At 35.1% G+C, this 27,409-nt stretch overlaps 1 protein-coding gene across 6 annotated transcripts in view; it reads left to right on the top strand.

Moving 5' to 3' along the window:
* Positions 1-27,409, top strand: part of TENM1 (teneurin transmembrane protein 1) — a 995,735-nt gene that overhangs the window by 749,901 nt on the left and 218,425 nt on the right. For 5 of the 6 annotated variants that reach the window (XM_036227172.1, XM_036227174.1, XM_036227171.1 and 2 more), the window contains 4 exons: positions 1,723-1,908; positions 3,568-3,591; positions 6,176-6,322; positions 17,271-17,487. In XM_036227172.1, the coding sequence (XP_036083065.1) occupies positions 1,723-1,908; positions 3,568-3,591; positions 6,176-6,322; positions 17,271-17,487 (574 nt within the window). The remainder of the gene's footprint in view (positions 1-1,722; positions 1,909-3,567; positions 3,592-6,175; positions 6,323-17,270; positions 17,488-27,409) is intronic. The other variant, XM_036227175.1, reaches the window with a different exon arrangement.

Below are 27,409 nucleotides of genomic sequence, written 5' to 3'. Positions count from 1 at the left end.
TAACCTTTCATAATTTTTCACTGTTTTGCAAAAAATTTGTTTAATTTATTACCAGGTGTACATCACTGTGATGCTGTTGTAAATGATGTTTTTAAATTTTCTTACTGTTTGTAATTATATAAAGAAGTAACTTTTAAAATATATATTAGCATAGCATCTAAAGATCTTAGATGCTATTTTAATAATCTATAATAGATTCTTTTTGTAGTTTGTACATGCACAATCTTGTCTTTAAATAATAATGGTTTTATTCATTCCTTGTCAATTTTTATAATTTTTTTCTTTTTCTTACATTATTGCACTGGCTAAGACCTGTAGAATTATGTTGTAGAGAAGTGATGTTCATAGCCATCTTTGCTTAAATATTCCATATCTTTTCTGATTTGTCATCTGCCTCTTCCATCAGTTAATGAAAACGGGGGACATTAAGGTCTCTATGATTGTAAATTTGTCTTTTTCTCTTTTTTGTTCCTCCAATATTGGGAAAGAAATTCTGTTGGTTCTACCTCCAAAATATATCTCAGACCTGTCCAATGGCCTTATAAGATGTAAATGTTATTAAGAGAGCATGTTAATAATTAGCCTAACACAACTTTTACATAAAGGAATCTATTTCAGATCCACTCTTCTTTCTATCATACCTTGAGTCTCAAAGAATACTCTTGAATGAACTGGTGAACAAACTAATCTAGATAGTTATAAAATCCATAACCATGGCTTTATCAGAAGGATATTCTCACCTACTGAAAAATGATTCTGCTATCTATAGAGTAGAAACCTTTGTTGCATATAAAGAGCATTGTTACATGTAATATATGGCAATACTGATATCACATGTCAATACCTCTTACTTTATAAAACCAGTTTCAGAATTTAAAACTATAGAAGATAGACAACTTGGCTTCTAAAACACCCTCTTTTTCCCTCAAGTATGTATGGCCAATTGTACCCAAAACCTATTGCATTCTTTCTATTGCATTTTTTTCTATAGGTTTTATCCCCCCTTCTCTTCCTCCAGTGAGGGTATTTGATCAAGAAAAAGACTTGCCAAAATTTTATTTTGGCTTCTCTACTTTAATATTTCGTTAATAATCAACGTTTCTCAACAAAATGTCAAAAAAAAAAACTCAGAGGAACCTCAGCAGAGCCAGTATACACCTTGATGATATAGACTAAATATGAGTGACATTTTGAGATAAGAAGACTATTTTAAGCAACTAGGAATCATTTTCAATGCTTAAAATAAGTGCAACTATTGTTAGTATGATCAGGGAAACCAGTCGATTAGCAACATTGGCAGCTTTCTCTTTTGTATATGAAGAATTCTATCAGAAAGTTATATTTCCAATTGTAGAACCTCTCTTCTTGAATGAAGTTAGGGTACTATTTTACTGTGTGTGTGTTTCCCCCCTCCCCAATGATTTCTTGTAGTGTCATAAAATCCTTGTAACATTATTTATGATCTTAATGATTTTTTAGTGAAACCCACTTGACATTTATTTAGCATTGACTTTATTTCTGAGCCTTGAATGCCATTATCATCTTGTGGACCTCTCAAAATCAATTTGACTTAGAGACTTATCTTTTTTACAGAATACCTTATATGTTCACTTAAATGCTAGAGGACTTTCATGACATTTTGGTAATTCTAATGTTTTTGAGACATAGTAGACTCTGGTTTTAATAAAATGTATAAATATATCTTCTTCGAATTCCTTATAGAGCTCTGTACCATGGAGTGTGGTAGCCATGGAGTTTGCTCAAGAGGAATTTGCCAATGTGAAGAAGGCTGGGTAGGACCAACATGTGAAGAACGCTCCTGTCATTCTCACTGTGCTGAGCATGGCCAATGTAAAGATGGAAAATGTGAGTGTAGCCCTGGATGGGAGGGCGACCACTGCACAATTGGTAAGTACCACCATACTTTGAACAAAGTAAATTGGATTAATTGAAAAAGTAAATGCAGTCTATAGAGTCAATCACAGACTTTTCATAGAATTTGAGTTTAGAGGACAGAAGAAGGCAGAGGATTAACCATAAGTTTGAAAGTTTAATTAACTGGAACATTTCCTCTTTTGTTGACAATATCTTACTTATTTGTTGTGTCATTTCCTTTCTTGTTACTTCACTATTTCTTTTATTTTCTTCTTTCAAGTACTTTTGAGTTACTCAGAAGGAAAGATGATACATTGGAATAAACAGTCATTAGTTAAGAAAATAAAACTTTTGTGGTGAAGGTAACATTCACTGCCCACTTTTCATTTTGAAAGTATAAGTTGCTTCAATTGAAAGCTCTTAGAGGAGATTTCATTAAATAGGACAACTTTAACAGGGGCCATTTGATAGCATTAAAGGCTGTTTTCAATATATATGAGGAAGACACTCCAGACCTACCATTAATAAAACAGCTGTGTTGAATTGTTTATCTGGTTGCATAGTTTGTACCAAGGAATCCACCCCTTCTAATTCCTTGTCACCAATTTCACTAATTTCCAGGATGTTTCTTGAAAGAACAGTCTGGGTATGAGAAAGCCTATATAATAATTAATTTATCACATGGTCTTTACACTATAAAAAACACTTATAATAATGAACATTTCGGTTTTAAAATACTTTATTTTTCTGAAAAAAATCAAAGCCCTTGACACATACACATATCTGCCACAAAGGTTTTCTGTATATTCAGAGTGACAGGTACAATCCACACTGTTAAGCTAAAGAAAGTGAGTCACAGAGTATTACAGTGGCATTCCATGGCATACAGAAAATTCATGCAGAGCAAAGGCAAGCATGAGCCTCTGTATTCCCAATTCACAGTTTGTGAGTTTTTCCCCAACTAGACTATACTACAGCTTCCATTTTTAGGTGAAGATATTTTGTTATAATGATTGGAACCTGCCAAAATAATGTATAATATATAACACAAAAATATTATGTATATATGTATGTATGTATGTATGTATATATATATGTGTGTGTGTGTGCATGTGTGTGTTTATAACACATAAAATTTTAATAAATTGCATCATTACTCTGCTAAAGATACAGTAAGTCTTATTTTCTGACTGTGGAAAATATTTAAGATTCATTAAAAAGGTGGTGAGGGGTAAGATTCAGATGCAGCCTAAGTAACTACATTCCTGCACTATAGTAAGTTTACTGCCTTCACATAAGAGGATTTAAATATCGTGATGATTAGCAAAGGTGGTTACTCCAGAGCTCCCTTCTAAAGATATTATTATTAATAAGAAGTTCAAGCTAGTGCTCTTTAACAAGTTATTACTGAAACATAAAAATGCAGTTCTTATAATTTTAATGAAATACGACACATTTTTAGGAATCCTAATAGAGTTTCTTGCAGGAAAGCCATTAATATCTTTCCCACAGAAACTATTATTCACAAACTACACAGGCCAGTGCACCAACTTTTGAGCTGCAGGCATTCAGCAATTCACAGTTTGCTGTTCTTCCAGGAAACAGATGGTAAACCTTTAGTACATGTTGTATAGCTTTGGTCTTCCAGAAATTCATTTAATCACTCTTTCCCCCTCCCCCCAACCTTTTTAGCTCACTACTTAGATGCTGTCCGAGGTAAGATTTTTCTCACTAGTTTTATAACATAAAAATATTTTAAACAGAAAATATGCATGTGGGAAAGAAAGAGTCAATGTTTGGGTTTTTTTTCTCATTTTACTTCTGGCAATCTTAAATGTAATATTGTCAAGTTTGTGCTATGATAGTCAGACTAAAAATTAATTTGTTTTTACAACATCCAAAATTCATTTTTGTTGTAGCATGTAATGGATTGACAAACAGTTTTAAGAACTAGTTTTCCTTGTCTTTGAGATGCATGCGTGTGTGTGTGTGTGTGTGTGTGTGTGTGTGTGTGTGTGTGTAACAGACAGGTAATCATTAAACTACCTAGGTTTAGATAGGTAGTTTAATGATTTCTTTTAACAAAACAATATAGCTCCAAGTCAATGTACAGTATCCTTACAAGGTCAGAAGAATTATCCCCCACTAAGTACTTCCCTTCCCACAGGGATCTGCCTTTGATAGAGACAGTAAGGGTTTTGTTGTTGTTGTTGTTATTATTGTTGAATATCCTGGTGCCTTTCATTACTTCAGCCTCAGAAGGTCGAATACATTCCAAATTATCCCTAAATTCTCTTGTTCTTTGTATGCCCATGAGAATGAAACTAGGTAAATGGAACTAGATAAATTCCTTTTTTAAACCTATGTATATTCATCCTGTACCACTTCTTGAGGAATACATTTACATGTGTGTGTGTGTGTGTGTATTCCTTGTGTGTTGCACAATGATGTTTCAATCAAGGATGGGCTATATACAACAGTGGTCCCATAAGACGAGAATGGAGCTGAAATATCCCTGTTACCTAGTGACATCATAGTCCTCATAATGTTATAACACAACGTTACTCACATGTTTGTGGTGATGTTGGTGTAAACAAATTTGCAATGCCAGTCATATAAAAGTATAACACATACAATTACAGTAGTAGGCTATATCATCTATGTTTACGTAAGTGCACTCAATAGTGTTTGCACAATAACAAAATCACATAATGACACATATCTCAGAACATATTCCCATCATTAAGTGGTGCATGGCTATGTATGTGTACACACACACACACACACACACACACACACACACGTTGGCCTTCATATCTTTGGGTTCCACATCCACAGATTCAACCAGAGATTGAAAATATTAGAAAAATTTCAGAAAGCTGATTCTTTAACAATGCAGTATAACAACTATTTATATAGCATTTACATTGTATTAGGTATTATAAGCAATCTAAAGATGATATAAAGTATACAGGAGGATCTGCATGAGTTATATCCAAATACTATGCCATTTTGTATACGAGAGTTGGGCATCTACAGATTTTGGTATCTGCAGGGGGTTCTGGAACCAACTGTCCACAGATACCAAGGGACAACAATGTATATAATCTTTCCATATTTTCCAACAGCCATCTGTCACTTTATTTTAGTTTTTACTTCCTCTGGCCTGTTAATAGTTGCTTGGAAATCCATTTAGAAGGAACACTGCATTATATCTACAGATTAAAAGAAAAAAAATATTCTTTGACTCTTTATACTTAAAGAATTTTCTTACAAAGTAAATGAGAAAAATATTGTTTGGACTATCTTTAGTAAAATCCAGATATGGTCCTGTATTGCTACTTGGAAAATTTCCAGAAGCTCTATGCCATTATTATTGTCTCTGTTCATCTGCCCACCAAACATCTGATACATGCACAGTTGCCCTTTGGGATAGCCTAGCTCTGAACTACTGGTAGAAAAAGTGGGGCATCTCTCAGAAATTAAGACTAAATAAAGACCATTGTCAGTGTTTCTGTTTTATCAATAGTCAGAAGTCATTTAAGCATTCAAATTTCCTCTTGACTGAATTTACCCAGTTATTCCCTAGAATTCTGAAAGTCTAAATTTGGCATGCATTAATTCTATAAACATTTGTTGAGAACTTACTATAGACATAATATTATACTGGCTTCAGAGAGAGATCCCAGAAAAATAAAAAAACTCAAATTTTAGCCCTAAGATTAATAATAATCTTGAAAAGAAAAGCTGAAGAGATATAAAGCAACTGCGGTGATTTCTTTGGTGCCATAAGGGTAAACACTTAATGATATCATCTGAACTGTACACAAACATACCTAACTCCTAAAGTCATGCATCTCAAGTCACGCATCCATGCAGACTACTTATTGAGGGAAGTTTCTCTTCACAGAAACTGCTACCTTATCCTAATTTATCAACCATCACTAGATATAATATTATCCATACAGTTTTGATCGAGATGAGGAAATAGGTTTGTCAAAAAGAAACAAAAAATATTTCTTGTCCCCAGCATAGTTTTTATCTTATCTGAACCAGAGATTGGTAATTGGGGTTAGCATTAATAATGCTTAATGCTCTCTCTAAGGAAAAGCACAGCAGAGTAAGGAATAACAAGTTCCCTGCAAAGTTTTGATAAGCAAGCAAGCTCCTTTTCCATTTATTCAACACTTCATCTGAATGGAGTCCAGACGATTAGTTGCTTCTCTATAGGAAGACGTAACATTGTTGGTCACTTCCATTCTGATGTCTCCAAGATTGTTACTCTCTGCTGTCTTTTCAGATGGTTGCCCAGGCCTCTGCTTTGGAAATGGGCGATGTACCCTGGATCAAAATGGTTGGCACTGTGTGTGTCAGGTGGGTTGGAGTGGGACAGGCTGCAATGTTGTCATGGAAATGCTTTGTGGAGATAACTTGGACAATGATGGAGGTGAGTCATTTATAAAATGTTCATATGAGGAAGTAATAGCCCAAACTCTAGGAAAACCCATTAGATTATCCTCAGACTTCTCAGTGCAAACTTTACAAGCCAGAAGGGAATGGAATCAAATATTTAAACTATTCAGTGAAAGGAACTAACAGCCTTGAATAATGTATCCAGCTAAGTTCTCCTTTAGATATGAAGGAGAAATTAAGACCTTTCCAGACATACAAAAATTAAGAGAATTTTTCACTACAAGGCCTGCATTAAAAGGAAATACTGAGAGGAGTCAGCCCAATTGAAACAAAATGACAAAAAAAAACATAACTATGAGTAAGGTGACTAGCAGGCAGATAGATGCAGAAAGTGCAACCCTTATTAAAAACAGTGCATTATAAACTTAAATAATAAGAAAAGACTTGTTATTGCAAGATAGTAATGACCATTGAGTATACCCGAGGATAAATTGAGATGACCATGACAGAAGAGGGAAGAATTTAAAGATCCAAATTCACAAAGGAGAATGAAAAAAAGACACATGCAGGAAAATGGATGAGTATATGTACACAACTATCACCTACATATTTGTAAAGGTAACCACACACCAAAAATTCAGAAATGAAGTATATAACATAAAAGAAGAAGTATCAGAGGGAGAATCTACAAAACACAAAGAAAATTTAAAAAAAAAAACAAAAACAGAGACACAAGGATGAGAAAGCGATGGAAACACTGAGCTACCGGAAAGCAAAAGATAAAATGGTTATAGGAAAATCTCATATTTCAATAATAACCCTAAGTGTAAATGGACTAAATTCACCAATGAAAAGGAATGGAGTTGCAGATTGGATCAAAAACAAAACAAAACAAAAAAAAAATCATACGCTACCTCTAGGAGACATATCTCAATTACAAAGACAAATGTAAACTAAAAGTGAAAGAATGAAAAGCGATATTTCAAGCAAATGACATTCAGAGAAAAGAGGGAGTAGTGGTACTAATATCAGACGAAATAGACTTCAAAGTAAAAAAGGTAAAGAAACATACTTAGGGACAATTCATAATGATAAAGGAAGTCATGCACCAAGAACACATAACATGCATTAATATCTATGGTCCCAATCGGGGAGCCCCAAAATATGTAAAACAATTACTAACAGAACTAAAGGGAGAAACAGACCAAAATACTATCATAGTAGGGGACCTAAATACCCCACTGTTGGATATGGACAGATCATCCAAGCAGAAAATCAATAAGGAAATAATATCCTTAAATAACACATTAAACCAACTAAATATAATAGTCATTTACAGAGCCTTCCATCCCAAAACAGCTGCTTATACATTCTTCTCTAGTGCACATGGAACATTCTCAAGGATCAACCACATACTGGGACACAGAGATAGCCTCAACAAATATAAGAGAGTTGAAATCATACCAACTATATTCTCTGATCATAATGCTTTGAAATTAGAGATAAACTGCAAAAAGAAATCAAGAAGAAACACAAAAACATGGAGATTAAACAATATGCTACTGAAGAATAACTGGGTCAGAGAAGAAATAAAAAGAGAAATCAAGAGATACATAGAAACAAAGTATAATGATAGTACAACATATCAAATCTTTTGGGACATGGAAAAAGCAGTCATAAGAGGAACGATCCTATCTCCAAAAACAGGTCTATCTCCAAAACAAGAATGAGACTAAATAAACAGCCTAATGCTTCATTATAAGAAACTAGAAAAGGAAGAACAAATGAAGCCTAAAGTCAGCAGAAGGAAAGAAATAATCCAGAAATAAATGAGATTGAAAAAAAATAGCAATAATAAATGCAACAAAGAGCTGGTTTCTTGAGAAGGTTAATAAAATTTACAAACCCCTGATTACACTCACTAGAGAAAACAGAGAAAGGACACAAATAAATAAAATCAGGAATGAAAGAGGGGAAATTATGACTGACATCGCAGAAATACAAAGGATCATAAAAGAATAATATGAAAAAAATATATAACACTAAATTTAATAACCTAGAAGAAATGGACCAGTACTTAGAAGAATACAAGCTTCCTAGACTGAATCAAAATCTGGAAATCTAAATAGACTGATCAAGAGTATGGAAATCAAAACAATCATCAAAAGCCTACCAAAATGTAAAAGTCCAGGACCAGATGGTTTCACCAGTGAATTCTACCAAACATTCAAACTCTTCCATACAATCGAAGAGGAGGTAATACTTCCCAACTCATTTTGTGAGGCAAATATTACACTGTTACCACTGATAAAAATAACAGAAAAAAAGAAAACTACAGAACAATATCTCCAAAGAAAGCAGATGCAAATATTTGAAATAAGACAATAGCAAACCAAATATAGCAAAATATTAAAAAGATTATGCAGCACGATCAAGTGGGCTTCATCTCAGAAGCACAGGGTTGGTTCAACATAAGCAAATCAATTAATGTGATACACTACATAAATAAAGAATAAGAATCATATGATCATATCAATACATGAAGAAAATCCTACAAAAAGATACAGCATCCATTTATGACCAAAACACTTCACAAAATCAATATAGAAAAAAAGTACCTCAATGTAATAAAGGCCATTTATGATAAACCCTTGGCCAACATTATACTTAATGGTGAAAAACTAAAATCCTTCCCTCTAAGATCAAGAACAAGGCAAGGCTGCCCACTATCACCACTGTTATTCAATATAACTTTGGAAGTCCTACTAGTGCAAACTGACAAGAGAAAGATATGAAAGGCATCCAAATAAGGGACAAAGAAATCAAACTGTCACTATTTGTGGATGACATGACTCTCTATATAGAATATCCTAAAGAATCCACAAGAACACTACTAGAAACAATAAGTAAATACAGTACAGTCTCTGGATATAAAGTTGATGTTCAAAAATCTATAGCATTCCTATACAATAATAATGAAGTGTCAGAAAAAGAAGTGGAAAAAATAACTCCTTTTGCAATTGCAACAAAAAGAATAAAATACCTAGGAAGAAATGTGCAGGACATAAATAATGAAAACTACAAGACCCTATTAAAAGAAATCGAAGAAGATACAAAGAAATGCAAAGATATTCCATGTTCTTGGATAATAAAAATCAACATAGTTCAAATGTCCATATTACCTAAAGCATTAGACAGATTTAATGCAAACCCCATCAAGATCCCATCGGCTTTAAAAAAAAATAGAACAGAAATCATCAAATTTGTATGGAAGCACAAAAGACCCCAAATCGCCAAAGCCATCCTGAGAAAAAAGAATGAGGCTCAAGGTATCAGTGTGTGACTTCAAATTATACTACATAGTGACAGTAAAACAGACACACAGACCAGTGGAACAGATTCCAGAGTCCAGAAGTAAACCCATATTTATATAGGCAAATAATTTTCAACAAAAAAGCCAAAAACATACAGTGGAGAAAAGAAAGCCTCTTCAATAAATGGTGCTGACAAAACTGGAAAGCCACCTGCAAAAGAATGAAACTAGACTGTTGTCTATCACCATACACCAAAATTAACTCAAAATGGATTAAGGACCTGAATATAAGACCTGAAAGAATACAATGCATAGAAAAAAACTTAGGAACTAAACTCAAGAACCTTGGACTTAAAGAGGATTTTATGAATTTGACCTCAAAGGCAAGGGAAATAAAAGCAAAAATAGATGAATGGGACTACATCAAACTAAAAGCTTCTGCTCAGCAACAGAAATCGACAACAAGGTAAAGAGACAAACATCTTATGGGAAAATATATTTCCAATCAACACCTCCAATAAAGGCCTAATATCCAAATTATACAAAGAACTCATATAACTCAATAACAACAACAATAACAACAACAACAACAACAACAAACCTACAAATGACCCAATCAACAAATGGGCTGCAGATCTAAACAGACACTACTCCCTAGAGGACATATAAATGGCCAACAAATATTTGAAAAGATGCTCAACATCGCTAGCTATTAGGGAAATGCAAATCGAAACCACAGTGAGATATCATCTCACTCCTCTTAGAATAGCTATAATCAACAGGACAAGTAATAACAAATGTTGGAGAGGATGCGGAGAAAAAGGAACCCTCATACACAGCTGGTGGAAGTGCAAATTGGTACAGCCACTATGAAAAATATTATGGAGTTTCCTCAAAAAACTAAGAATTGATCTACCATATGATCCAGCAATCCCTCTACTGGGTATTTACCCCAAAGACTTGAAAACCCATATCTGAAAAGTCATTTGCGCACCAATGTCCATAGCAACATTATTCACAGTGGCCAGGACATGGAAGCAACCAAAGTGTTATAACGACAGATGATTGGCTAAAAAAGCGGAGGTATATATATACAGTGGAATATTTCTCAGCCATAAGAAAAGAAGAAATACTGCCATTTGCGACAACGTGGATGGAGCCCGAGATAATCATGCTAAGCAAAATAAGCAAGACAGAAAACATTGAAAATCACATGATATCGCTTATATGTGGGATATAAACTTAAAAGCAACAAATGAACAGGACAAACACATAGAGACTCATGGACATGAACTATGGGCTATCGGTTTCCAGAGGATTATGGACTAGTGATTACTAGTGGGTTGAGAGAGGAGTGGGGAGGTAGATGGTTAAAGGTGGTCAAATATAGGACAAAAGGTTAGAGTGAAGTGGGTAAGGGGGATCAAATATATGGTAGCTCAAGAAAACTGCATTTGGATGGTAAACACACAATAGAAAATACACATGTCAAATTATAATGTACACCTGAAAATTACATAATCGTTTTAACCAATATTACCCCAATAAACTTAAAAATAAATAAATGAACAAACAAACAAATAAATGAATAAAGGAATTTATCGACACCAAGGAATTGTTGGAAGGACTTGTTTATGAAGAAAAAACATGTATCAAAATCATTGATAACTACATATTTACCAACAATTACCACAAATGGAAAAGAGAGGGAAGCTGAATGGATAAGAAAACAATACCCCTACATATGCTGCTATAAGATACTCACTTCAGATTAAAAGGCACACACAAACTAAAAAGAAGAGGATGGAAAATGATATTGCCTTAATGAACCTAGGTTATTTTGCTGAATGAGAAAGAGAAACACCATATGATTTCATGCACATGTGTAATCTAAACAACAAAATAAACAACGACAGAAACAAAAAAACTCATTGATAGAATATTTTGAAGAGGGTGGTTGGGGGAATGGTGAAAACAGGCAAAGGGAGTAAGAAGTACAAATGGATAGATACAAAATGGACATGGAGATATAAAATGTAGCATAAGGGAAATAGTTAATAATGTTGTAAAAAGTATGTAAGGGGGAAATGGGATACTTGATTTAGTGGGCTAACCACTTTGTGAGTTATATAGATCTCTAATCACTATCCTGTACAACTGAAATGAATATATTATCATTTGCCAACTATTATTGAAAAACCTAATTGAGTTGTACAATGTAAGTATGAGCAACTAATTGTCTTTTACACTTCAATAAACTGGGGATCAAAAGAACAATAGCTGTTTGCAAGCTTATTTTATGATGTAGTGTTTCTAGACCTGGAATTCAGCTCCAAGGATGAATTACGAACACATATAAACTCATGGATCAATAAGCTTTATGTTTTGATTGTCACCAACATGCTGCAGTGTTTAATAATGAGGAAAATGAAGTAGAAGGAGCAATGAATTGATAACATTTGCTCTGTTTGCAGGCCAGACACCCTCTCCACATTTACTCTTAAGATTTGGCTAGGACAAAAGATCAAGCATCAGAAAGCATATTCCTCAATATTGTTTTCTGAATATATTCCCCCTTATTTCCAAGCAATCCATTTCTTAAAGGATCATCACTTAGTTATGAGAGCCTAAACTGCCAAGTGATTCCACATACAATTTGAAGTTGGGAAATCTAAACTCTATAACACAGTTAACCACTCTGACTGTATCTGTCACATTATCTGTCAACTAAAACTAGTAATAATTGACATCTGCCTAATAGGTGATGGATGAAAATGAGTGAAATAATGTTTGAAATACAGTAATTTAAAGTGGGTAATAAATTGTGGTATCAATAAAGAATCTATTTATAACGTTTATTTTGATACATTAATTGAATTATTATTTTCTCTAGGTAAATTTACAAATGTCTAAGAAACAAAACTTTTAGGACACACGGTTATTCAAACAACAGGATATCTATTGAGTGCTTTCTTTGAGCCAGGCACTGTTCTAAGTGATTAAGAAATAGCAATGAATAAAAAAGACTAAATCCATGCTTTTATGGAGCTTACATTCTAGTTGTGAGAGGTAGACAATAAAACAAGTTTTTGAAAAAGTATGATAGAAGATAAGTGCAATGGAAAAAAATATTTTTTAAATCAGGGGAAAGAAGATAGAGTGTGGGAGAGAAGTGGAATTTTAAATAAGGTGGTCGGAGAAAGCCTCGCTAAAAAGGTGGCATTTGAGTAAAGGCTTAAAGGTAGTAAGAAATGAGCCATGTTAATATTGGAGAGAAAAACATTCCAGGCATATAAATAGTGGGTAAGGGGGCTGCAGGATAATAGGAGGTAAAATCAGAGAGGTAACAGAGAGACAGTGAAGAACCAGAAATAAGTCATTTTTAGGGCATGGGCTTTTACTATGAGTAATGCAGGAAGCCATTGATAGCAAGACTGCGAGGACATGAATATTAGTGGCATATAAACAATCTACTTTCGTGACAGAAAAAGTAAGTTGTGTGTAGTTATAGCGATAGCAATGTTTTGAGCAGGTCAAAGTCCTAAGTGCAATTGAGCCTCTCACACTTTCTAATACAGAAAAAGGCTTTGAGTGAAAATCAGTCTGGATAAATGAGGGGGAATGAATTATAGGCTATTTCCAAAGGAAATGTGGTCATATTACCTTCAATACATAGCAACAACAAAGCTAACAGGAATGCCTAGTAGGGGTCTGCTTTAGTAAAATATATATGTATATATATTTCATATATATATATATATGAATGATTTATCATAGTTTGTTATTTATAGGTTTCTAAATACCTAAGAAGATTTTGTTTAACTCTGTCATTGGAATGACCAGCCCTTCAATTTCTTTTTCATTATTAATTTTCTTAGCAGACTCTCTATTCTATAAATGCTGAGAGGTTAAGCTTCAATTCTGCCCTTGTACAAATGAAAACTGCTTTTGATTTTGTGAAACTCAATGAAAAAAGATTTACTCTGGCAATAGTGTCTATTTAGAGCCACATAAGTTCCTACCTATCTGATAACCTATCCAAGCAAAGTTCACAAAATGAACACATTCCAGTGAACTGAATATACTACACAGAAGTTAATTGCCCTCTGGCCAGTGACAAGACAACTGCAATAGAAATGAGTCTGAACATTTCAGCTGCCACTGTAGACCATTGACATCTACCTATAGAACACTATCCTAGACTCTTTGCAGTCTGTTCACTCTAGAATTTGTTTAGTGGCAATAGCTAAAATTTCTCAAGAGTGCTAGGTAATATTAAACATTATGTTAAATTCTTTATGATTACTATTGTGCAATCCTTACAACTCTATAAGGTCAGTATTTTATTATTTCCATCTTAGTAGATGCGGGAACTCATCCATAAGAGAATCCAAGAGTTTAACTGATTTGTCCAGGATCCTATAGATTGTAAATGGCACAGTCAAGATTAGATAGTAATCTGGTTCTTTGACCATGACTACTTCATGTGTTCTAAATATCTATATTAGTCTAGGTCAGTAAAAGTAATACTGCTTACATGATGATGATGAACATGTGATTTGTAGTCAGAACACTGGATGTGATATAACTTCCATATTTCTTCCAACTGCACAACCACATTTAGTCTCCCCTTCTTTATTTGTAAAATGAAAATGAGGGTGTCTATCTAACAGGGTTTTGGCTGAGATTAGTTGAAATAATGCATGTGAAAATACCTAGTGCCATACCTGGCAAATGTGAACTAATCTATACGTGTTTCCTAATCCTTTTGGATACCCTACCTTGAACTAGCTGTCCATTTTTATCAAGGCGACAATATGGGTGTTGTTCCTGAAAGGATGTATATTTTGAAATTCATTTTAAGGATTCGGAGAATATGGGTTTTCCATATGTTATTTATATTCCCTTGTCCAATCCTGCTTTCAACCAAGGGCATTAATCTAGTAGGTAAAAGTTTAATAGTGAATGATTAATCACACACAGAAGAAACCAGTGTCTTTTGTCTTCTTCAGCCCCAATTGAGCCAACTGGCATAGTCCCTAACTGGTTGGCACAGCTTGAATCAATGAATGCCATGTTTAGTCCTTCAAGACAATTTAACCTCTCTCTTTTTTGTTAGCTTTTATTTTTATTCCTTTAAAGGGAACATGTCTTAAAAGTAAAATAAGTTAACATTTGATATGCCCCTATCTGACACCCTGAGCCTGGCTCTCAGGAGGGTGCCACAGCTTCCAGTTTAGAACAATAAAAGAACCATTAATAGCCAAATAAAAAAAAAAAGAAACCCACACTTGCAATGTGACTATCATTTACACTTCTTTGCAACAGTCTAGACATATTTCAATGGGGTGTTATCTAATGTGATAATTGGTAAGTAGATCTTTGCCCATGTACTGGGCTTATCTATGAATTATAATCTGAGAGTTGCATGCCATTATTGGTCTGCTGCCTGTAGCCTTTCTTCATTCAACAGAGGTCTTGCTGTTCTCTCAGAAAACAGAGGCCTTAGAGGGTCAGCTGTGTATAATAAGTAATTATTAAATATGAAACATTAGCTTGGAATTTATAGCACATAACTAGGTGAGAATGTGAGTCTCATTTTGGATTGGCTCTGCGTATAGTTTTAGAGTCCAATTTTGAAGATCATTTGGGGATTACTATTTATTTCAAATCTATTTCTTTTCAAAAATAAGAATTGTATGGTTGAGAGGTTGAAACCTATGAATGCCCAATCTGATTATTACTAGTGCATTTGTTATCAATTCAAAGATAAAGGTGACTGCCCATTTGAAAAGCAGTTTTCCGTTGTTTGGTATATTGTGCACCAATTACAAACATCAGAGAACTCTTAATCAACCTGATATTTTTGCCAGCTTTTCAAGTGCATCCAGATGTTTAATTAGCAGAGTTAATGGGTAATGTGCTAATAGGAAGCTGAGAACAACAGGTTAGTGAGAGAGGTGGTAGTGGCATATAAAATCTACAGAAAATCTGTTAATATAATCTGCTGAATGAGGGGAGAGAAAGGAGCAGAACAGTACTTCGTATTGAAACGAATCCATGGTAGTCATCATTGAAAAAGAAATATGTATGCAGAGAAGCAGAAATTGGGGCAGAAATACACTGAACAAACAGGCAAGGCCAGAAAGAAGCAAACTGCATTTTAAATCAAAGTAATGTCTATGGCTCAGGGAATTTGAAAGGTCCTCAGGTGGGGAAAATATTTCCTGGGTGCCCTAGGAAATATTTTCCAAATGCCTGCTTTCTTGGTGTTTCTGGCTTTCATTGCTGCCAGTTGTGGTACGTTCCCCTCCAGCTCCTCAGGAGCAGCCACGTAATGAAGAGAGAACTAGCACAGGAGCTGCACAAAACCAGTGCCAGTAACTTTCATTCTCAGCCTTAAGAAGCCGGTGCTATGTCTGAACCTCCCTATTCCCCTGCAAGTCAAGATTAGTGTTTTTATATTTACCCTTGTTAAACATCTAAATTAGAGCCACTTGTCTGCTTTAAGGACCTTAGAAAGATGTTAATTGTTTTGCTTATTGGGCGTGAAACAAAATGTTCATAATGCTCAGTGAATCACTCTAACACTTTCTCTTTGTATGTAACTCATAACTCTTCCTTCATTTTTAACTAGTGTAAGAGTCAGCTGTTTTAGACACCTATTTCCCCTATTAAGCTCTGAGCCCCTGAAAACAGGAAAAGGGTCTTTTTAAATAAAGCTCTACTTCCCCAAGCACCTAATACAGTATTTTGCACCTATTACATTCTTAATGATCTCCCCTCCTCCCATAACCCTTGTGTCCCACATCATTCCTCTACCAAAGAATGAAGGCTTTATGTGATTTTTTTCTGGGCATTACCGTGGACTCAGGAATCTAAAGTGAATTGTGAAGGCCTAAGAAATGAAAGAGCGTGACTCATCATACTCATATACCTGAGGTTTATTAGTATTTGCATCAAATACATAACTGCCGTTAGAAACAAGCTCTAGTTGCTACTACAAATTGCTTTAAAAAGTGGTTCTGAAGCTTTAGAGTGCTTCAGAATCACCTAGAATAAGTGTGCATAATCCTGAGCTCTGAAGAAATTCTGATTCAATAGGTGGAGCTCAAGAATAAACATCTTTAATAAGTCCCCCAGGTAATTGACTACACATTTGCCCTACTGTAGACACTTTGTCATCATGGCAATACCAATTTCTATTTTAATAGTTACCAGTAGACAAGAATATTGGGAAAATTGTTTTAAAATACAAATTCAGATTGCCAAGCATTTGTTAAATATGTGCTCATACATGGTGTGAGAAATTTGAAATGATTTATAGAAAGAGTTGCTATCCTGAAGGATGATCTTGCTAAGGAAAAAGGAAACTTCTAAAGAGTGATATATAACAGAATACTCTATTCAAATGCTAAATAATGTGATATAGTCCATTAATGCTAGAGAATTCAGGAAAGAAAGATTAATGAACAAAAGAGTTTGAATTTTACCGATGTGCCATATAAACTTAGAGTGAGTGATGATTCATGAGAAATATGACTTTAACAGATTCTAAACTCAAAAATGGACAGTTATCTTTGGCTATATTCTAGATTTTTTCTCCATTTATGTCTATTATAAACTATATGCTTCTTTTGAAACTAAATTTCAACCTTTTCTTTTTCAGATGGTTTGACTGACTGTGTGGACCCTGATTGTTGTCAACAAAGTAACTGCTACGTGAGTCCACTCTGTCAGGGATCACCAGACCCTCTTGACCTCATTCAGCAAAGCCAACCCATATTCTCTCAGCATACTTCAAGACTCTTCTATGACCGAATCAAATTCCTCATTGGCAAGGACAGTACTCATGTCATTCCTCCAGAGATCTCATTTGACAGCAGGTATATATGTATTTGTTTTATTCTTTAATGAATTATTACTCATGTTTTTCCTTAACCATGAAAGGAAGATGTCTACTAAAGATGAGGTTACTTCCCATTTCACACGGTCTATATTGATTTCTTTTTTAGGTTTATCTGGACTATCCAATCCTTTTCTGATTAGTTAAGGGAGAGAACTGATTTTTTTAGAGTTTCTGTATCATAGAAGATGCATACACACATATACATACACATATACATGATGTGTATTATTTGTAGTAAAGTATAGATAGGCCTTTTCATGACAAAAAATAAAGGATGGAAGTATAATTTGCAAATTTATTGCTTAGCTTCTGGATTGATCCCTTGAAAACTTATTGAATTTCAAAAGCTAAATTTTCAGATTCATTCCATGATGTAACTTATTTCTATATGAAAGAGTTGGGTGAATTTTATTTTCTAATGTGAAATGCAAGACTTGTGAAAATCTGCCTTCTAGGAAAGTGCGAATGCATGAATTGTCATGAAAGACCTAAGACCAAAGTCCAATCCATTAGATGAATAAATTTTTAAAAATTGCTTACTTATTTAAAGAATAATAACATAAATTTTCTCATTGATATTCTCTGCTTCATCTTCAGCAATGACATGTTTTACTAATTACTACTAGATATAAGTAAGTCACTGAATGTCAACATTCTTGGTCTCTTAAATATGTCCTCCTTTGTTCAGCCCACAAGCTGATATTTCACTAGCTTCTAGACTATTTCAAACAGGAGTTTAAAAAATAAGCATGGGAACTACTTGTCCATGGGCTTCTGTCTACATCCCATCCATTCAGTTACATCCTAATGGGTGTCATCAGTCCCCCAAAAAAACTCAGTCAAAAGCTTATATTGATATCAGTGACAATCTAAGAAAACTACAACTCAATCTTGACCTACACAAAGAAGAAAAGAGAAAAGAAGGATGTGCATGGAAATTTAAAACATTATCTTTCCCACAGATTGTATACTAGACCTGTTACTGAAACTTAAAACTTTCTCGCTATTTTTATTATTGTACAGTTCTGACATTGGAGGTCTTTGACAGAACCCGAAACCCAGTGCATCATAATAAAGGCCTTTTCTGCCAGGGGATTTAGTCAAAGCTTGCCTTCTTCCAAGAGACTTAGTCATTCCCATTTTGAAGCGTTTCTCCCAGCTCAATAACAACTCTGGGGTATCTTTCAAATGGGTTCTAGTCAAATTAATCATTTAGAGGGTGTAAATTTATTTATTGTACACCAGAGGAATAAAAGGAACAGAAATAGCCATTATTCCCATATTCCTATTTAAGGTAATGATAAGTCATTAACTCTGTAGCTTTCTGCATACTTAGGGAGAAGTCAGTCCAAAAAGGAAAAAAAAAGGGAGGAAATAACAATCTCTATGACATGGAGCTACATTAAAATACTCACTGAACTCAAATAAAGGGAGAAATTCAGTACCTGAGAAAGACAGGGAACAAGTCATTGTGATCCAGAGCAGAGTGTTTGAGCAGTAAGCCTAGAAAAGTGAGAAGAAACTTCAACCCCTACAGTTCAACTTCATGCTTCAAGCAGCATTTGCCAGCAACTCATGGAGCGAGCAAACCTATTACTTGTGGTGATTAACGCCCTTCTCCTACTTGTGGTTTAATTGAGTTTTCCTCATTTTTTTTCTGTAAAATGTTGCAAGTTATCATTTGGCTCTGCAAGTCATATCTGAATTCAAAATGACAGGTCTCCATCCAGTGGTCTCAGTTATTACAGACATATCCAATTTGCCAGAAAAGTTACAGGTCTTTTCTAAGGGAAATGGTTGAAGATAAGCAATCTAACTATATTTCCTCTAAAACTCAACACATGCAGTGTTACTCTGGGTATCTATGATTATACATATAAGTGATAATAGTCACAGCTCTTACATCAACATAGCACTTTTTACTTTGCAAAGCACTCAACATACATTATTTTATTTAAACCTCGCAATTTTTTCTGAGAAATAGGTATTTGTATTGGTGTATTTTATAAATGAGGAAACTGAGGTTCAGAATGATTCAATAATTTGCCCAATGCCACACAGCCAGGAAGTTTGGATTGCAGCAACCCTTATAACTTTTCTGTTACACCACAATTGCCACATTTCAACTTGTCCTTAAATAAGCCTGGTGACTTGGGTCTAATTTATACTAGATAAATGGTATCTGAGTCAACATAAGTAACTTAGAAACCAAATGACATTTAAAAATCCAGTTCAATTTAATACATTTTAATGATATTATTTACAAACATCAAACCTGTGCTAATGGAATTCCTCTTCTTAGAAGAACACAACTGAATGATTGGTAAAGTGGGCCTTTTGTTACATGTAAATTGTTATTGAGCACTTAGTATGTGTCAGGTCTCATACTAAGTTTTTACATATGTTATCTCATTTAATCCTCACAAAAACCCTATATGGTAGATAATATTATTACTCCCACATTTCAGGTGAGAAAACAAGAAATGACATGTCAGTAAGTCTTTTGCCCAAGGTTACAACCAATGAGTGTCATAGTCAGGATTTGAACCCTGACTATGATACTGAGAGCTGACTCTAAACCATTATGCTGAGCCACTTTGGCTACTTAGAAAGCTGGGCTAGCTGACCTTGGAAAGACCTATGGGCCTTATACATCCCTGACTGTTGGGTGGCTCTCTTCAAACAGATCTAGAACACTTATGTGCCATAGCAGGTGAACCAGACTATTTTTACTTTTGCCACATAATTGAGAGATAGCTAAATAGGCAGATTAAGAAAGCATTGCCAAGGGGCTCGTTTGCTTACTGGTAAAACATGACTCACACAGATGACTTGCTGCTGAGTGTTGCCACCATCAGAAGGCTTTAGAGTTAAAGACAGTGGTATACGGGTAACTGTTACATGGACACATACAAGTTAAATGACTGTTCATCTGTGTGCATCTAAATGAGACTAGCCTTTCTTATTCTGAGTTTGCTGCACTGGCATGAGAAGCACATGGAATGTGTACCTCCTGTGCCCCATAGTGGTGCAATATCAATGTGAACATGCAACTGGTCCATAGTGGAGTCTCTAATTAATCCAATTCAATTACCATTTTTTCCTAAATACATTTTACCCTGTAGCCTGAGTTTCTTTCTTTTTTTCAATCTGCTCCCAACTTGACTATAAAGTAAACCATATATTTTCCATGTTCTGTATGACATATTACTTTTTAATAATGTAAATAGATGAACAGAAGCATTATTGATCTTTAGTGTCTGAGCATTTAATCACTATTAATAATATAAAAATTTTTAGAAATATGTAAAAACAAGAGTACATTAAACTAAATGACAACAGTAATTTACAAAGCCACACATTTTACTCTCCATCACTAATGGAGAAGTGTATTTAAAAAACAAAATCCTACCAGGGTTAAGTGATACCATTGGCAGCAAGGTCTGGCCAAACTCATTTGTTTTATAGCTATGACAGTTTGATCTCCACATCAGTCTACATCAAGTATCTATATCAGAGATTGCTTAATATCAGCCCATACATGTATTTTGTTTAGGCTAATATTTAGAAATCAGGAGATTAATAGAAAACCTAGAATGTCTTCCTTTTTTTAGAAAATTTACAAAGTTTGACATCCCTGGGCCCATGGGCATGGCATAAGTTCTCTGAAGCTGCAGGACAGCTGCCCCTCTGGATGAGATGTGACATTCCTCTCTAACTCACCATTCACTGTTCCCCTCACATCTGGCACATTTCCCTCACTTTCAGTGCCATGATGGCATTTGAATTTGTAACCTCTGGATTACACAGCTTCTACAGCGTTCCTTTGAAAGACATCAAGTATTTGTTTGTTTGTGTTTCCTTTCTGCTCTATTTTCATGAGTGTCTTTAAAATCCAGTCTTATCTTTTTTAATGATCCTTTACTCTGTTGGTTTAAAAAGAGAGAGAAAATAGGTGACTGAACATGGACCAGAAATCATATTAATGGAATGACACTTCCACCCATAATTTGCTAGGATACCTATGTACTCCTTGTGAATAAGTTGGTGTATACTCTGCCTCATACCTTAGACTAATAAATTTCCCCATGGCATTTTAACTTATACTATCTTATATCCCACCAATCATGACATCAGATAATCCAGGTCCCACCATAGTAGAAGCAAAATGTTGACTTTCTATGGGAAGGATTTGTATGTTGAAAGGTATTTGACTATTATGTTTCTCACTTAGAATAAATTTGAACAATTTAAAGATCTAAAAATTTGCAGCAATGCTGCTGAGTACAACTGTAGCAGCCTCTTGTGCCCCACTCCTGGTAGAATGCCTACCCCTAGTTAAAAAGTTCTAGAGTTAGGATAAAACTTAGTACAGCAGTAAGCACTGTTAACAGCACTGTTAAAAGGCACAAAATGAAGAGGATAAACATGATGATGGGTAGGTTTCTCCTACATAGTTTCTATTAAGCTGCTATATATTTCAATTTCTTGCTCCACATTGGGATGTACAGAATTAGCTCAGAATTTTCCTAATTGCTAAATCTTAAAAGTTCCATAAGGGCAAGGATCAAGTCTGATTTGTTTTCCCTTGTTTTGATTATCACTGTGTAGCAAACTACCCTAAAACATAATGGATTAAAATAATTTTTATTATTATATTTTATGATTCTTCAGGTAAGAGATTCAGACAGGGTATGGCCAGGATGACTTGTCTTTTCTCCATGATGTTTGGGCTCTCAGCTTGGTTAACTCTTATAGCCAGTGACTGGAACAGCTGGGCAGCAGCCAGGAACTCTCTTTATACATACAGCCTCTCTATTTGGGCTTCATTTTGGCATGACAGCCAGCCTTGTGATTGTCAGAGCTTTTATATATTGGTTCAGAGCTCCAAGAGGGAGTGTTCCAAGAGACAGAAAATGGAAGATGCAAGTCTCTTAAGGTCCAGAAGTTTTAATAGTGGTACTTGTGCTACATATTTTCAGTCAAAACAGTCACAGAGCTTGTCCAGATTAAAAGGAAGGTACATAAATCCCACCTCCTGATGAGAGAAATATCAAAGTATGTGTGGCCATCTTCAATCTACCATACTATTGTATCCCCAAATCCCAAAACAGTACCTGGCAGAAAGTAGTTTAAAAATGAGTGAATGAATGAGTGACTTAGTTGTAGTGATGTTGAAGTGCTCTTCTCATATTTGGTAATGAAAGAATCATTTTGCTTGCCTGGAACACACAGATAATATTAGAGACTCAAATAAGTAAATTCCCAAATGCAGAACTAGCCTAAAGTTAGGATTACTGTTCTCCAAATATCACAGGAACAAATTAATGAAAGATGAAATGATTATATAACAGTAGCGAAGAACTCTTTTTTTAACTTATAAGACATTTCACCACTGTCAGAGCCTGCCCATAATTTTTATCATTTATGACTTTGCCTAAGCATCAATAATCCTGCCTTCAAGTGGGCTTGTAATCAAAATTTAGAACCAAGAAAATATAAGGAAGTCAGTGGCAAGACTGCTGTTAACTGGCTCACTTTGGTATGTGTCATTATTCCATCTTATGAAAAAAAAACACAAAAAACAAAGACAATACCCCAAAACAAATTGAGGTGCTATAAATGCCTTGATCATGGAATTCTTGGCAAACTCTTTACTACTCAAGCCCTCCCCCTCATTTATTATATCCCAATCAATAATAAAATCTTGATTCATGCTCCTGATTACTCATGATACCTGGCAATAGCCATAATTACTTATCATAACTTGTTTAATAAAATATGCTTTTCTGCACTTAGTTGAGCTGAGAATTTATACCATTAAATTTTGTGAATGGCAAAATGAGTTATTCAAGACTGAGGTTAAGGGGAACCTTGCAGTAAGATAGTCATTGCTGCAGAACCTGTTAATCTTGAATATACACTAGGACGTAAGAATAACTATAGGAGACAGATATTAATTACTGTTTTTCCAAATATGTATTTTATTGAAATGTTAGTATTTCCAGAATAACAGAGGAATTTAACTTCATCTATAAGGGTTATCAAGTTCACTTCCATCTTTAATGTAATATAATATACAGATATCAACTCATTTTAAAGGGATAAAGGTAAATATTCACTCATTTATTCAACAAATGTTTATTGAGTACCTACTGTATACCAAAAACTGTATGAATGAAGGTAAGCAAAACAAAGAGTCCCCATACTCACAGAACTCTCCTTACATCTAATTGTAGAGACAGTCGAAACATCAAGTAAATACATTAAAAAATTAATTACAAATTACAATGAATTTTGTGGATTATTTTCTAAGGGAGCTCAGAGGTCACCAACAAAGGGGTCTCAAATTCAAATGTGCTGATACAGATAGGTAACCTAAATAGATGTAACCCAGGAGGCATTCTAGCAAATGAGATAGTCTTTAACAATTATAGAAGTGAGACTGACCTAGAAGTTTTCAGCAATAACTTAAAGATGGAACTAATAGACTCAGGTGAGTTTGAAAGGGTGCTAAAATTGACACACAGGAGGTTATTGATGACATGTGAGAAAAATACAAAGCATATTTGAACAATGAGCAGCTTAACTGTTTACAAGAAGTTTCATCCTTCGACATATGAGGCTATAAATATTTTTTCTACAATTTAAAATGTCTTTATTCTGGGAAACATGGTAGAGTGAGAGATGCCCTCAGTTATCTCCCCTTGAAACAATAAGCTGAACCAAACAAAAACTCAACAAAATCACCCAAAGTGCAAACCAGCACATCTGAGCATGGGATCTGCGCATAAGAGCTACCACAGGTCAGAATCCTGGGTGTCGAGTGGTGGACTCAGAGAAATAAAGAAGCTGTCTCTTGCAGCCACAGGAGCTCCTTTCAGGAGGGAGAGGAGTGAAGGTGCAGCCACTTCCCTGATCAGCCTGCCTGGAAGTGCCAGAACTTCTAGGAGCAGGCAGAAGGGCCCAGTCATCAAGGTAGAAAGCAGAGAAGTGGGATGGGACAGAAGAGAAACAATTGATTTTGACTGACCCTGGTTCCGAAACCGAGGCTGAGCTGCAGCTTTCAACCCCTAACACAGAGAGTCCCTCCACCCATACCCTCCAGGACCAAACAACCCAGAGCCTCAAGGAAATCTGAGCAAAAGCTGCCAAGAATGAAGCTACCTCTCACAGCATCTGGAGGAGGGGAGAAGGTGTGATGACTTCCCCAATCAGCCTTCCTGGAAGTGTCGGAACTTCTAGCAGCCAGTAGCAGGGCTGAGTCATCAGAGCAGAAAGCAGAGAAGCAGATGGGGCTACAGAGAAACAACAGTTGATTTTATTGGCCCCGGTTACAAAATCAAGGCTGACCTGCAGCCCCCAACTCCCAATCCAGAGGGTGCCTCCCCCTATACCCTCTGAGACCACTCACCGCAGACTCCAGGGGAATCTGAGCAAACATTACCGAAACTGTTGCTAACACTGACAGGGACTGAAACTGAGTGCAGAAAGTGTGATTAAATATCTACAAGAAAATAAATAAAACACTTAAGCATTATATAATGCAGGGGTCCAAGAGGCTTAGCTGCCACCTACTGCAAAGAAAAAATAAGTGCCTTCTTTGCAGCAGGCTAAACAGAGACCTTTATATAATAAATCTTCTTCCTGGAAAAACAGTGGAATACACACCCATTAATGCCCAGGCAGAGAAATAGTCCATTAAATGCCACGAACAACCAAACTGACAAGGCAGCTCAGAAAGAAAGAAAAAAATCTCCAGAAAATAAGCTTACAGACATAGAAATATGTAAATTAAATGACAAAGACTTCAGGATAGCACTTTTGAAAAAACTCAGTGAGATACAAAACAAATCATATCAACAATTTCAGGGATTAAAAAAAAAAACCCGAACAACTAGATGAGCAGAGCAAAGAGATTGACACCCTCAGTAAGAACAGAATAGATATGCTGGAGATGAAGAACACACTGCAAGGGTTGAAAAATGAAATAGCAAACCTGAGAAATAAATTCGACTACATGGAGGTAAGGATCAGTGATATCGAAGACAGAGATCTAGAGATAAATCAGAAAGAAGAGAGAAAGCGGAGAATGAAAAATAATGAAAGAGAATTACAAGAAATAGCTGATACCATAAGGAGAGGAAACATAAGAATAATGGGCATTACCGAAAGTGAGGAAAAGGAGCAGGGACTAGAAAGCATTTTCAGACAAATGGTGAATGAGAATTTCCCAAATACAAGGAATGAGCTGGAGCTTGGAATTCAAGAAGTCAACAGAACACCCAATTATTTCAACCCAAAAAGGTCTTTACTGAGACACATTGTATTAAAGTTATCAAAAACCGATGACAAAGACAGAATTCTCAGGGCCACCAGGGAAAAGAAGACAGTAACATATAAAGGAAACCCATTAGATTGTCCTTGGGCTTCTCAGCACAGACCTTATAAGCCAGAAAGGAAGGGAACAAAATATTTAAACTTTTAAGTGAAAGGAACTACCAGCCTAGGATGAGGTACCCAGCTAACTTCTCCTTTAGATATGAATGAGAAATCAAGACCTTTCAATATATACACAAATTGAGGGACTTCTCCACTACAAGGCCTACACTACAGAAAATACTGAAATGGGCCAGCTCACCTAAAAAAAAATAACAACAACAACAAAAATACATAATTAGGAGTAAAGCGACTATGAGGCAGGTAGAAGCAGAGGAGTGCCACCCTTATTAAGACCAGGGTATTATAGCTTAAATAATAAGAAGTGAATTATTATAAGAAGATAATAATAAATGTTCAGCATACATAAGGACAAACTGAGAAAACATGACTGAAAAGGGGAGGATTCAGAGATCCAAATTCTCAAAGGGGAATGGAGATAAGGCACACACAGAAGAAAATAGATGACTGTATATATATATAACTATCCTTTATGTATCTGTAATGGTAACCAGACACCAAAGATTCATAACTGTAATATATAACATGAAACAAGAAGAACCAGAGGGAAACCCACAAAAGCCAATGAAAATAAAGAAAACAGAAATATAGGAACAATGAAGCAATGGAAACACGGAGCTACTAGAAAGCAAAAGATAAAATGGCTATAAGAAGACCTCATATTTTAATAATCACCTTAAATGTAGATGGACTGAACTGACCAATAAAAAGGCATAGAGTTACATATTGGATAAAAAATAAAACCCAACCATATACTGCCTCCAGGAGACACATCCAACTCCAAAGACAGACTCCAAGTGAAAGGATGGAAAATGATATTTCAAGCAAATGGCATTCAGAATAAAGCAGGATTAGCCATACTAATATCAGACAAATAGACTTCAGAATAAAAAAGGAAAAGAAAGATATTGAGGGAAACTTTATAATGATAAAGGGAATCATGCATCAAGAACAGTTAACACTTATTAATATCTATGCTCTCAATTAGAGACCCCCAAAATATATAAAACAATTACTAACAGAACTAAAGGAAAACACACCAAAACACTATTGTAGTAGAGAACCTGAATACTCCACTATAAGTTATGGACAGATCGTCCAAACAGAAAATCAATAAGGAAATTACATCTATAAAATACAGTTTAGTCCAACTGGACATAATTGATATTTACAGAGCATTCCTTTCCAAAATAGCTGCTTATACATTCTTCTCTAGTGCACATGGAGCATTCTCAAGAATTGACCACATACTGGGACACAGAGATAACCTTAACAAACATAAGAGGGTTGAAATTATACCAACTATATTCTCTGCTCATAATGATTTAAAACTAGAGATCAACTGCAAAGAGAAATCAGGAAGCACCACAAATACATGGAAATTAAGAAACACGCTACTGAAGAATAACTGGGTCAGAGAAGAAATAAAAACAGAGAGC

This window comes from Rousettus aegyptiacus, unplaced genomic scaffold (genome assembly GCF_014176215.1).
Source record: "Rousettus aegyptiacus isolate mRouAeg1 unplaced genomic scaffold, mRouAeg1.p scaffold_m13_p_9, whole genome shotgun sequence".
Classification (NCBI taxonomy): domain Eukaryota; kingdom Metazoa; phylum Chordata; class Mammalia; order Chiroptera; family Pteropodidae; genus Rousettus; species Rousettus aegyptiacus.
Note: the sequence above shows the minus strand (reverse complement) of the source record. Positions and strands in the feature narration are given on the sequence as shown.